The following is a 12,387-nucleotide window of genomic DNA, read 5'->3' as shown; positions in this document are numbered from 1 at the left end:
CAAGCGCGTGGAAGTCGGCCCGTGAGGCAGCAGGAGAATTTAAATAGCGAGCAGAGGCTGAGTACGAGCTTCACTCCAAGTGAGGCAAGGTCAGGTAAGCTCCTTTATTTAATCTAATTAGATTAGGAGTAGGTAATGGAGGCAGTAGTTAGGGCAGTTGAGTGCTCTGCAGTATGTGGGAAGTTAGGGCGAGCACAGCTGTCCCTGATGACCACACCTGCAAAAGGTGGATCCGGCTGCAGCTCCTGACAAACTGTGTTAGGCAGAGACAGAAATAGACAGGAGTTTCAGGGAGATAGTCACCCCTAGGAGTCAGGAGACCCTGGGTGACTGTCAGGAGAGGGAAGGGGAATAGACAGGAAGGGCAGAGCACTCCTGTGGCCGTTCCCATCAACAATAAGTATACTGTTTTGGATACTGTTGGTGGGGACAACCTACCAGGGACAAGTTGCAGTGGTTGTGTCTCTGGCACCGAGACTGGACCATCAGCTCAGAAGGGAAGGAGGGAAAAGAGGAGAGCAGCAGTGATGGGGTTTCGATAGTTAGGGGGACAGATAGGAGATTCTGTGGAAGAGATCAAGAATCCTGGATGGTCTGTTGCCTCCCTGGTGCCAGGGTCCATGATATCTCAGATCGAGTTCTCAGTATTCTCAAGAGGGAGGGTGAGCAGCCGGATGTCGTGGTCCAGGTAGGGACCAATGACATGGGTAGGAAGAGTGAGGAGGTCCTGAAAGGTGAGTTTAGGGAGCTAGGTGCCAAGTTAAAGGACAGGTCCTCCAGGATAGCAATCTCAGGATTGCTGCCAGTGCCACCTGTGGGTGGGTTTAGAAATAGTAAGATAGTGCAGATCAACACGTGGCTGAAGACATGGTGCAGGAGGGAGGGCTTCAGATTTACAGATAATTGGGCAGTTTTCCAGGGAAGGTGGGACCTGTTCTGGTGGGACAGTTTACATCTGAACTGGAGGGGGCCAAATATTCTTGCAGGTAGGTTTGCTAGAGAGGCTCCAGTGGATTTAAACTAGATATGAGGGGGGAGGGGAACCAGAGTGTAGGAACAGATGTAGGGGAGAAGGAAGAAAAAGAAGACAGTAAAGTTCTTTGTGCTGTTAGAGATAAACAGAGGAAGAGGTGGAGAATTTCTTAAATGCATTTATTTTAATGCTAGGAGCATTGTAAGAAAAGTGGATGAGCTTAGAGCATATGATGTTGTAGCTATGAGTGAAACATGGTTGCGGGAGGGGTGTGATTGGCAGCTAAATATTCCTGAATTTCGTTGCTTCAGGTGTGATAGAATCGGAGGGACAAGAGGGGGAGGTGTTGCATTGCTTGTCAGAGAAAATATTACAGCAGTGCTCTGGCAGGATAGATTAGAGGGCTCGTCTAGGGAGGCTTTTGGGGTGGAATTGAGGAATGGGAAAGGTGAATGGAATGAAAGGTGAGGAATGGGAAATACACCCCTATAACACTTATAAGGGTGTTTTATAGACCACCTAATGGGGAGCGAGAATTGGAGGAGCAAATTTGCAAGGAGATAGCAGATATTTGTAGTAAGCACAGGGTTGATTGTGGGAGATTTTAATTTACCACACATAGACTGGGAAAGCCCATACTGTAAAAGGGATGGATGGTTTGGAGTTTGTAAAATGTGTGCAGGATAGTTTTTTGCAGCAATACATAGAGGTGCCAACTAGAGAAGGGGCAGTGTTGGATCTTCTGTTAGGGAATGAAATAGGTCAGGTGACGGAGGTATGTGTTGGGGAGCACGTTAGGTCCAGTGATCACAATGCCATTAGATTCAATATAATTATGGAGAAGGATAGGACTGGACCCAGGGTTGAGATTTTTGATTGGAGAAAGGCTAACTTTGAGGCGACGTGAAAGGATTTAGAAGGAGTGGATTGGAACAATTTGTTTTGTGGGAAAGATGTAATAGAGAAATGGCAGTCACTTAAAGGTGAAATTTTGAGGGTACAGAATCTTTATGTTCTTGTTAGGTTGAAAGGAAAGGTTAAAAGTTTGAGAGAGCCATGGTTTTCAAGAGATATTGGAAACTTGGTTAGGAAAAAAGAGATATCTACAATAAATATAGGCAGTGTGGAGTAAATGAGGTGCTTGAGGAATATAAAGAATGTAAGAAGAATCTTAAGAAAGAAATCAGAAAAGCTAGAAGAAGATATGAGGTTGCTTTGGCAAGTAAGGTGAAAATAAATCCGAAGGGTTTCTACAGTTATATTAATAGCAAAAGGATAGTGAGGGATAAAATTGGTCCCTTAGAGAATCAGAGTGGACGGCTATGTGTGGAGCTGAAAGAGATGGGGGAGATTTCGAACAATTTCTTTTCTTCGGTATTCACTAAGGAGAAGGATATTGAATTGTGTAAGGTAAGGGAAGCAAGTAGGAAAGTTATGAAAACTATGATGAATACAGAGGAGGAAGTACTGGGGCTTTTAAGGAATATAAAAGTGGATAAATCTCTGGGTCCTGACAAGATATTCCTTAGGACCTTGAGGGAGGTTAGTGTAGAAATAGCAGGGGCTCTGACAGAAATATTTCAAATGTCATTAGAAAAGGGGATGGTGCCAGAGGATTGGGGTATTGCTCATGTGGTTCCATTGTTTAAAAAGGGTTCTAAGAATAAACCTAGCAATTATAGGCCTGTCAGTTTGACGTCAGTGGTGGGTAAATTAATGGAAAGTATTCTTAGAGATGGTATATATAATTATCTGGATAGACAGGGTCTGATTAGGAACAGTCAACATGGATTTGTGTGTGGAAAGTCATGTTTGACAAATCTTAGTGAATTTTTTGAAGAGGTTATGAGGAAGGTTGATGAGGATAAAGCAGTGGATGTTGTCTATATGGATTTCAGTAAGGCCTTTGACAAGGTTCCGCACGGAAGGTTAGTTAGGAAGGTTCAATCATTAGGTATTAATATTGAAGTAGTAAAATGGATTCAACAGTGGCTGGATGGGAGATGCCAGAGAGCAGTGGTGGATAACTGTTTGTCAGGTTGGAGGCCGGTGACTAGTGGTGTGCCTTGGATCTGTACTGGGTCCAATGTTGTTTGTCATATACATTAATGATCTGGATGATGGAATGGTAAATTGGATTAGTAAGCATGCAGATGATACTAAGGTAGATGGTGTTGTGGTTTTCTAAGTTTGCAGAGAGATTTAGGCCAGTTAGAAGAGTGGGCTGAGCGATGGCAGATGGAGTTTAATGCTGATAAGTGTGAGGTGCTACATTTTGGTAGGAATAATCCAAATAGGACATACATGGTAAATGGTAGGGCATTGAAGAACGCAGTAGAGCAGAGTGATCTAGGAATAATGGTGCATAGTTCCCTGAAGGTGGAATCTCATGTGGATAGGGTGGTGAAGAAAGCTTTTGGTATGCTGGCCTTTATAAATCAGAGCATTGAGTATAGGAGTTGGGATGTAATGTTGAAATTATACAAGGCATTGGTAAGGTCGAATTTGGATTATTGTGTACAGTTCTGGTCACCATATTAAAGGAAAAATGTCAACAAAATAGAGAGAGTACAGAGAAGATTTACTAGAATGTTACCTGGGTTTCAGCACCTAAGTTACAGGGAAAGATTGAACAAGTTAGGTCTTTATTCTTTGGAGCGTAGAAGGTTGAGGGGGGACTTGATAGAGGTATTTAAAATTATGAGGGGGATAGATAGAGTTGATGTGGATAGGCTTTTTCCATTGAGAGTAGGGGAGATTCAAACAAGAGGACATGAGTTGCGACTTAGGGGGCAAAAGTTTAAGGGTAACATGAGGGGGAATTTCTTTACTCAGAGAGTGGTAGCTGTGTGGAATGAGCTTCCAGTAGAAGTGGTAGAGGCAGGTTCATTGTCATTTAAAGCAAAATTGGGTAGGCATATGGACAGGAAAGGAATGGAGGGTTATGGGCTGAGTGCGTGTCAGTGAGATTAGATGAGAGTAAGTGTTCGGCACGGACTAGAAGGGCCGAGATGGCCTGTTTCCATGCTGTAATTGTTATATGGTTATATGAATGTATCATCTCCTTACAGGTAGCTATGAATTAAGAAACCCAAAAGAACCAATTAAAAAAAAAGACCAACAAGCACCCAATATGCAGAGGGAAAGAAAACATATCGTACACACAATAAAAGTAACATTTAGAACAAAAGTGAGTCCTCAGACACAAAGCTTGGAGCAGCTGGAGCAGACCCATAGTCTCTGCCTCAGTTCATCACGTAGCGGAGTAAAACAGTGTGGCGCCTGGAGCAAGGCCACAGCCTCCACCTCGTGCAGCAAGAAGCAGAACTAACGTTTCAGAGTTCAAGCTGAATGGACCTGACACCCTTCCTTTTCAGTCCACCTGGCCCAGTGTTTAAATGCTCCAAACATCAGGTCATTCCTCACACTGAAACCCTGTCGCACTGATGTGATTTGGGCCTGGACGCCGCCACCACGTTTCCGTTGGCAACGACCTTCCCAAATCAGCCTCCGGTGTTTAGATCAATCAAACTTCGTTCTCTTTTCAGGTGGACAGGCCCTGAATCTGCCTCTCCTCTGCTCTGACTGTCCACTGCTCTGCACGCTCTAGCCTTGGCTCCGTCTCAAACGTGCCTTGACCTTACTCCAAGTCAAAGATCTCGTACATGCACACTTTGACCCTTGACCCAGCCTTGTCCCCTCTCACCTTGTTATTGCTTGCGGTGATCATTTACCGTATTTTTTTTTACAGGAAAGTGTTATTTATATTTCTTGCTTTGAAAGCCACCAGTAAGTTGTCACTTGCCATCAGCAGTGCCATCTTAAAGTGGAATGTGACATCTGCTGTTTAAATATTGTGGCCATAGGCCCATTCGCTATGGGTCCAGGTCCTTGATGATACAGGAATTGATTCTAGCTATCACCAGCCTCTCAAAGCACTTTATCACAATAGATGTGAGTGCGACTGGGCGAGTCGTTGAGGAAGCTCTTCTTGGGCACTGGTATGACTGTTGTCCTTTTGAAGCAGGTGGGAACTTCTCACTGTAACAATGATCTTTGTAGCAAAATATCATCACTACTGCAGTCAAACATGAATTCAGTCAATAATGTGGAACTTTGGGGTGGTGGTGGGGGAGGGGGGTGAAAGACAGCTAGTCATTACAATGATGACTACGAAAATAGATTATAAAAACCTAGCTGGTTTTCATTAGTCTTTTAGGGGAGGATATCTACCAGTTTTACACAGTTTGGCCTACACAGGGCCTGCCCAGCTTACAAATGTCTGACATGTACAGCCTGTACACAAGAACAAGGTGCTTGGACCTGGTGGTATGGACTGCTGTGGTCTGCAGTATCTTCTGCCTTGTGGATCTGCTTGGATGTGGAATTGTGTACAGGAACCTCTGCCATTACCTAGAGAGCATCCTATTCACATGAATGATTCCAGGAATTAAAGTCTTAATATATTGACGACTACTTACTTGCCCTTTGCACTATCTAATTATTTTTAATTTATAGCCATTTTCATGTCTACTGCTGCAAAACAACAAATTTCATGACATTTGTCAGTGATAATAAACCTGGCTGTGGGCCTGTACTCAGTGGTGTTCAGAAGGATGAAAGGGAAGATCATTGAAAGCTACCAAATATTGAAAGGCCCCCATAGAGCATATCTGAAGAGACATTACCATTAGTAGTGGAGTCCTGGATCTGAGGGCGGAGCCTCAGAATCAAGGAATGTTCCTTTAGAACTGCAATAACAAGGAATTTCCTCAGCCTGCAGATTGTGAATCTGTGCAATTTGTTGCCACAGAAGGCTGTAGTAGCTAAATAGTTGGCTGTATTGAAGGCAGAGACTGATAGGTTCTTGATTGGAAAGGGGATTAAGGATTATGGTGAGAATTAAGTTGACAAAAGTTAAAAAAAAAATCCATGACTGAATGGTAGAGGAGACTTGAGGGCCAAATGGCCTATTTCTGTTCCTATATCGGATGGTTTTCTGGGTGCTGTGTCTGCAGACCTACCCCGTGAGGTTGGCTGTTAAATACCCTCTTCAGCCGCTCAAGCTGTGCCATTACACACTTATCTACTCATTAAATCCAAAGGAAAATAATATTACAGATGCTGGAAATGGAAAGTCAAAGCAAAGTGCTTGAAATATTTTGAAGGTCAATAGGCAGCTGGGGAACAGAGTTACTGTTTCAACAGACAGCTGGAGACTACAGATGCTGCTCCAGTATGTGTCTTCTGAATTCTGGTGCAAGGTCGTCGACCTGAAAAATTAATTGTTTTTCCCACTATGACTGGCTGAGTATTTCAAAATTTCCTGTCTTTATTTTAACATTTAGGGAGACTACGGCATCATACCACTGTGTTATAGTGTTCACAGCCTCATATTATGAAGAAAACTGTATTTGAAGGAGGAATAGTGTACCAATATTCAGCAAAAGGGGAATGTGTGGGAAATGAAATTGGAATGTAGTAGAGAAGGAGGGCTAGGCAAGTTAATTGCTCAGTGATTCCAGTGGTCTCATTTCCCAGCTTGTGTATTTACACAAAACCTTGCTGGAGTTAACAATCCTTACTACACTCTTCACCAGTCTTGTAATCCTACATTAAAGAGTATTGAAACTATTCATCCAGCTTCAATAAATTACCTTGCTGACAGTGCAGAATTAGATTCTGCTTTTCTACCATACTTCCGAGGGTAGAATGTGATACAGGTCAGTCTAATTCCCAGTACAGTGATAATCTTAAATTCATCTATTATTCAGGTGTCTTTCTTAGCAGAACACTTAACAGGTTTATAACTTAATATGGTGCCACTGTTACTCCTTCTCTTCTGATCTAACAAAAGTAGAAGTTGCAAAGTTATGAAAGCCAACTTTTACTACCATGAGGCTCTTGGGAAGCTCCCGACCAGGGACTACTTGCTGTTTGAGCATTTGAGGAACTCTGGTATGTCACCAAAGACACTCACAAATTTCTACAGATGTACCATGGAGAGCATTCTAACTGGCTGCCTTACTGCTTGGTACAGGGTGGGGTGGGGTGGAGCACCTACTGCACAGGATCGAAATAAGCTGCAAAGAGTTGTAAACTTTCCACTAGCCTCCATAGCATCCAGGACATCTTCAAGGAACAATGCATCAAAAAGGTGGCATCCATCACTAAGGACCCCCATCACCTGAAACATGCCCTCTTCTCATTGTTACCATCAGGAAGGCGGTACACACAGCGACTCAGGAACAGCTTCTTCCCCTCTGATACACAGTTCCTAAATGGGCATTGGACTCATGAATGGTACCTCACTACTTTTCAAATTTTATTTTATTTTTTTATTTTTTTTATTGCACTAGTTATTTAATTTAAATACTATGTATATATTAATTCATGGAGATTTTTCTATTATTATGCATTGTGTTGTACTACTGCTGCTGCAAAGACAACAAATATCACATCTTAAACCTGATTCTGATTCTGATGATCCTGTGGTAGAGAAAAATTATTTATTTACTGTTGTGACTATCAGGCCTATTTGGGATTCTGACACTTGGTGGAGTGAGAGAGTAATAAGGTGCTGCCTGGGCAAATAATATGTATTCCTTTGTGGTGCTGTTAGTTTCATTGGGCTGTGACCATTGCTTGTACATATCTGTAGCGAGAGGACTCCACAATGTGAATATCATCATCATCCCTTTAAGGTGATGCTTGTTTCTGTGAGGTGACTGCATCCTCGGAGTAGAACACAGGTTCGAACCCGGAGTGTACAGTCTTCCAGAAGATTACCTAGTTCCCAGGAAACAAATGATAAATGAAGCAACACACACAAAATGCTGGTGGAACGCAGCAGGCCAGGCAGCATCTGTAGGAAGAAGCACAGTTAACATTTCGGGCCGAGATCCTTCGTCAGGACTAACTGAAAGAATTTTGTTACCGTATTGATGAGCAAGAATGCTGAAACTGAAGCCCCTTTCATCACTCCTCTGGTACCAAAATGCACCAGCATTTTGCATTTGAACATTGGCTTATTCTTGTGTTCAAATCTTAGCCAAGGCCCACTATATATCTGTAAACCTCTTCTAGCCCTGCAATCTTCGAAGATCACAACACTCCTTCTGTTGTGCACTCTCCACTCCTATGTCTCACTAATGGCAGATGTGCTTTATGCCATTAGAGCCATTTGGCAAATATCGCTGGCTCTCCATCCCTCTATACTTTAAAGATCATCTTCAAATCTACCCCTTAAACTGAACTTTTATTCAAATTCAATGTTACTTTTTCAAACATTTTGTCTGAGTAGGCAGGATTCCCTTCATTTATTTGGGGCACTATTTGGCCTAATTGGGGCAGGAGGCTGTTGCAGAGCAGTTTCTAACTCATCTCGGTAGTGTGCCCTTGTGTGGCTGTTAGACACAGCATTGTGCTTTGAGCAGTTTTTAAATAGCATCAGTTGGGCGTATTTGTGTTCAAAAATGTGATTTCTGTCACTGATAGTTTGCAAGAAGTAAGCAGTAAGGCAATTCAGAACTGTTTTGCTCACTGCAGTTTCAAGCATTCTGACTTGGAGATGCCAGAAACAGCTGGGAGTGCAAATGAAATTATTTCAGTACCTCATTAAATTGTTTGTGGACTACAGGAGGAATGGAGACAGGTTAACCCCTATTGACATCAATGGATCTGGGATTGAGAGGGTGAACAGCTTTAAGTTCCTCGGCATACACATCACTGAGGACCTCATGTGGTCTTTACACACTGGTTGTGTGGTAAAATAAGCACAACAGTGCCTCTTTCACCTCAGATGGTTGAAGAAGTTTGGCATGAATCCCCAGATCCTAAGGACTTTCTACAGGGGCACAATTGAGAGCACTGCCTGGTATGGAAACTCTACTGCCCTCAATCGCAGGTCTCCGCAGTGAGTGGTACAGATAGTCCAGCGCATCTGTGGATGTAAACTTCCCACTATTCAGGACATTTACAGAGACAGGTGCATAAAAAGGGCCCGAAGGATCATTGGGGACCCGAGTCACCCCAACCACAAACTGTTCCTGCTGCTACCATCTGGGAAATGGTATTGTAGCATTAAAGCCAGGACCAACTTCTTCCACCAGGCCATCAGACTGATTAATTAATGCTAATACAATTGTATTTCTATGCTATATTGACTGTCCTGTTGTACATACTATTTATTACAAATTACTGTAAATTGCACATTGCACATTTAGACGGAGATGTAATGTAAGGATTTTACTCATGTATGTGAAGGATGTAAGAAATGAAGTCCATTCAATTCAATACTATGGGGAGCTTGAAAGTTATGGCAATCATCTTGAATGTTACAATGATACTGAAGATTTGGAAGATGAAATTTGTATGGAGGCACTCCATTATCTGCACTTGGTGCCTGTGCTAATTTTGTTCATTTACAGTCATAAGAATGGTACTTGGATGTATTCCTCTGTTGATAAGTATTAGGAACTAATTCACAGTTTTATAGTACTGTAGTGTATTGGTAGTATTCTAATTTGTACTTTATTTCATTTGAATACATAATTTGTTACTCAGTTTGTCATTTTTATATGTTTTTAACTATTTCCATGAAACTTTGACTAATTGGGGCAGCTACTTAACTGGGCCAAAATATATTGGTCACATCGTGTTCCCATTAATTGGAATCCACTGTGTTTTACTGATTTGGGAATTAGACCTGATGGTATTCCAAAGGATATTACCATTTCAGTCTATCTGACCTTGGTAAATCTTGCATTTTGATTTCTTTGTCCATCGTAGCCCAGACCAACATTATACCAAATAGTTTCATTTATCATTTCCCGCTTGGAAATTAAGTAATTGTCAAAGATTAAAAATAATGTTATTAATTTATGCACATTATTTAGACGGTTTAAATTTTAAGAAATGATATTAATTCAAGATGTATTATTTTCTTTTATTCTGATATAATTTCCTTAGTAGTATCTTTAATGCTGGAGAAATTCTGAATAGTTAAGTAATTCTTCCGGCATGAAATGCATAATATTTGATCTTCCTTAAACAGTAAAATTCTCTTCTTAATGATAACATACAGGTAGTCCCCGGGTTACGTACGAGATCCATTCCTGAGTCCGTCTTTAAGTCGGATTTGTACGGAAGTCGGAACAAGTACATCCGGTATTATTTAGCGTCAGTTAGTCAAACGCTTGTCTTAGTATGTAGTATATCTTTTACCTTTCTATGCATATAAAACACTTAAGAAACGTATGTATTCCAATAATTAAACGACTGCGTTGCTTAATAATAATTGCAGCTTTCATTGCCTTTCAGATGCACCATTATTCTCACTTTATCCATTATCCTTTAAAATTGTTCCGATCGTTGACCGACTGTAGCCTAACGCTTTTCCAATGACCGATGGCGTTTCACCTCTTTCCAAACGCTTTATTATTTCCACTTTATTTTCAATCACGATCGCTTCCCGTCAATGGAACAGAAACACTGCGGGCGCGAGCTTTGCCGGCTCCCGAGGTCCACTGGGTCCTAAGGACCACCCCACTGAGACAGGCTAAATGAGACGTGGGGGCTGTGCTGGGTTTGGGTATTTGATCATCCACAATATTCCACTTGGGAATTTAAACTGGAGATGGCAGTGTTTTTTTATGAGGTCGAGTTGCGAGAACCCAGCACAGATGGTACGGAGTCACTGGATTGACATCAACCTGGCACGAGAATGGCTTATCACTGGATTGAACTCGGGAAACTCCATTCTCCTGCCCGGCACTGATCTCACTGCGCCACCAGCCGACCGGAATGAGGCTGGGGGGGGGGGGGGGCAGACAGGGTCAGGGTGAATCTTACTAAGAAAAATTTAAACCAAATACAAAGTTAAACACTCAACACAGTGTCAACTACAATGACTTAAAATGGCGGACGGCATCGCGATCCAACTTAAAATGGTGGAAAGCGTTCTCCTTCCTCGGTTCATAAGTACAAGTTGTCCGTAAGTCGGATATTTGTAACTCGGGGATTACCTGTACTTCAAATGTTCAGATGAAGTGTTGTTTAGAAACCTGTGAAATTAATAATAAAATAAAAAGTAAGCTTGTGGTTGTGCTTTGTTCCAGGTGCAGGCTTTTCAGAACATCGGTAATACAAAGGAAGTGATGTTGGGCCTCCCTGTTATGGAAGAGGCTGATAATGAAGCAGAATTAGATGAAGGTATGTTTATGAAGTGTTTCATTTAGTTTAGCATTCAATTTGTTGGAAGCTTAGTGTAGCAGAACTCTGTTATATAATTATAAATTCTTAAACAGAATTTAATGAGAGCAGAAATTTGAAAGTGGTTCTGATTTTCAAATGGCTATTGCTATTGGTGGGGGGTTTAAACTAGATTTGCAGGGGGATGGGAACTAGAGTGCCAGAGTAGATAGTGGAACGGGGGTGAAAATAAGTGATGTTTAAGGTTCATGCAAAGTCACAAATAGAAAGGTTGTGTGTGGTGGTAATAATCTTCTGAGATGTGTCTATTTCAATGCGAGGAATATTGTGGGGAAGGCTGACGAGCTGAGGGTGTGGATTGAAATGTGGAATTATGACATAGTAGCCATTAGTGAAACTTGGCTACAGGAGGGGCAGGACTGGCAGCTTAATGTTCCAGGGTTCCGATGTTTCAGATGTGATAGAGGCAGAGGGATGAAGGGTGGGGGTTGGCATTGTTAGTCAGGGAAAATGTTACAGCAGTGCTCAGGCAGGACAGATTAGAAGGCTTGTCTACTGAGGCCATATGGGTGGAGCTGAGAAACAGGAATTATGACCACATTAATGGGGTTGTGTTATAGACACCCAATAGACAGCGAGAATTGGAGGAGCAAATCTGCAGAGAAATAGCAGACAACTGCAGGAAACTTAAAGTTGAGATAGTAGGAGATTTTAATTTTCCGTGTATTAATTGGGACTCCCATACTGTTAAAGGTCTAGACTGGTTAGAGTTTGTAAAATGTGTTCAGGAAAGATTTTTAAATCAATATATAGAGGTACCGACTAGAGGGGATGTAATGTTAGATCTCCTATTAGGAAACAAGTTAGGACAGGTGACAGAAGTGTGTGTAGGGGAACACTGAGGTTCCTGTAATCATAACACCATTAGTTTCAACTTAATCATGGATAAAGATAGATCTGGTCCTCGGGTTGAGGTTCTAAACTGGAAAAAAAGCCAAATTTAAAGAAATGAGAAAGGATCTAAAAAGCGTGGATAGGGACAGGTTGTTCTCTGGCAAGGATGTGATTGGTAAATGGGAGGCATTCAAAGGAGAAATTTTGAGAGTGCAGAGTTTGTATGTTCTTATCAGGATTAAAGGCAAAGTGAATAAGGAAACTTGGTTCTCTAGGGATATTGGAACTCTGATTTTAAAAAAAGAGAG

The 12,387-nt window shown here is 41.8% G+C and overlaps 1 protein-coding gene across 8 annotated transcripts in view; it reads left to right on the top strand.

Annotated features, from left to right (window-relative positions):
* The window catches only part of arhgef28a (Rho guanine nucleotide exchange factor (GEF) 28a), a 390,430-nt gene that overhangs the window by 122,531 nt on the left and 255,512 nt on the right, over positions 1-12,387 (top strand). For all 8 annotated transcript variants that reach the window (XM_059974562.1, XM_059974561.1, XM_059974559.1 and 5 more), the window contains one exon: positions 11,092-11,185. In XM_059974562.1, coding sequence (XP_059830545.1) covers positions 11,092-11,185 — 94 coding nt within the window. The remainder of the gene's footprint in view (positions 1-11,091; positions 11,186-12,387) is intronic.

The sequence above is a fragment of the Hypanus sabinus genome, chromosome 7 (assembly GCF_030144855.1).
Source record: "Hypanus sabinus isolate sHypSab1 chromosome 7, sHypSab1.hap1, whole genome shotgun sequence".
Taxonomy (NCBI): domain Eukaryota; kingdom Metazoa; phylum Chordata; class Chondrichthyes; order Myliobatiformes; family Dasyatidae; genus Hypanus; species Hypanus sabinus.
Note: the sequence above shows the minus strand (reverse complement) of the source record. Positions and strands in the feature narration are given on the sequence as shown.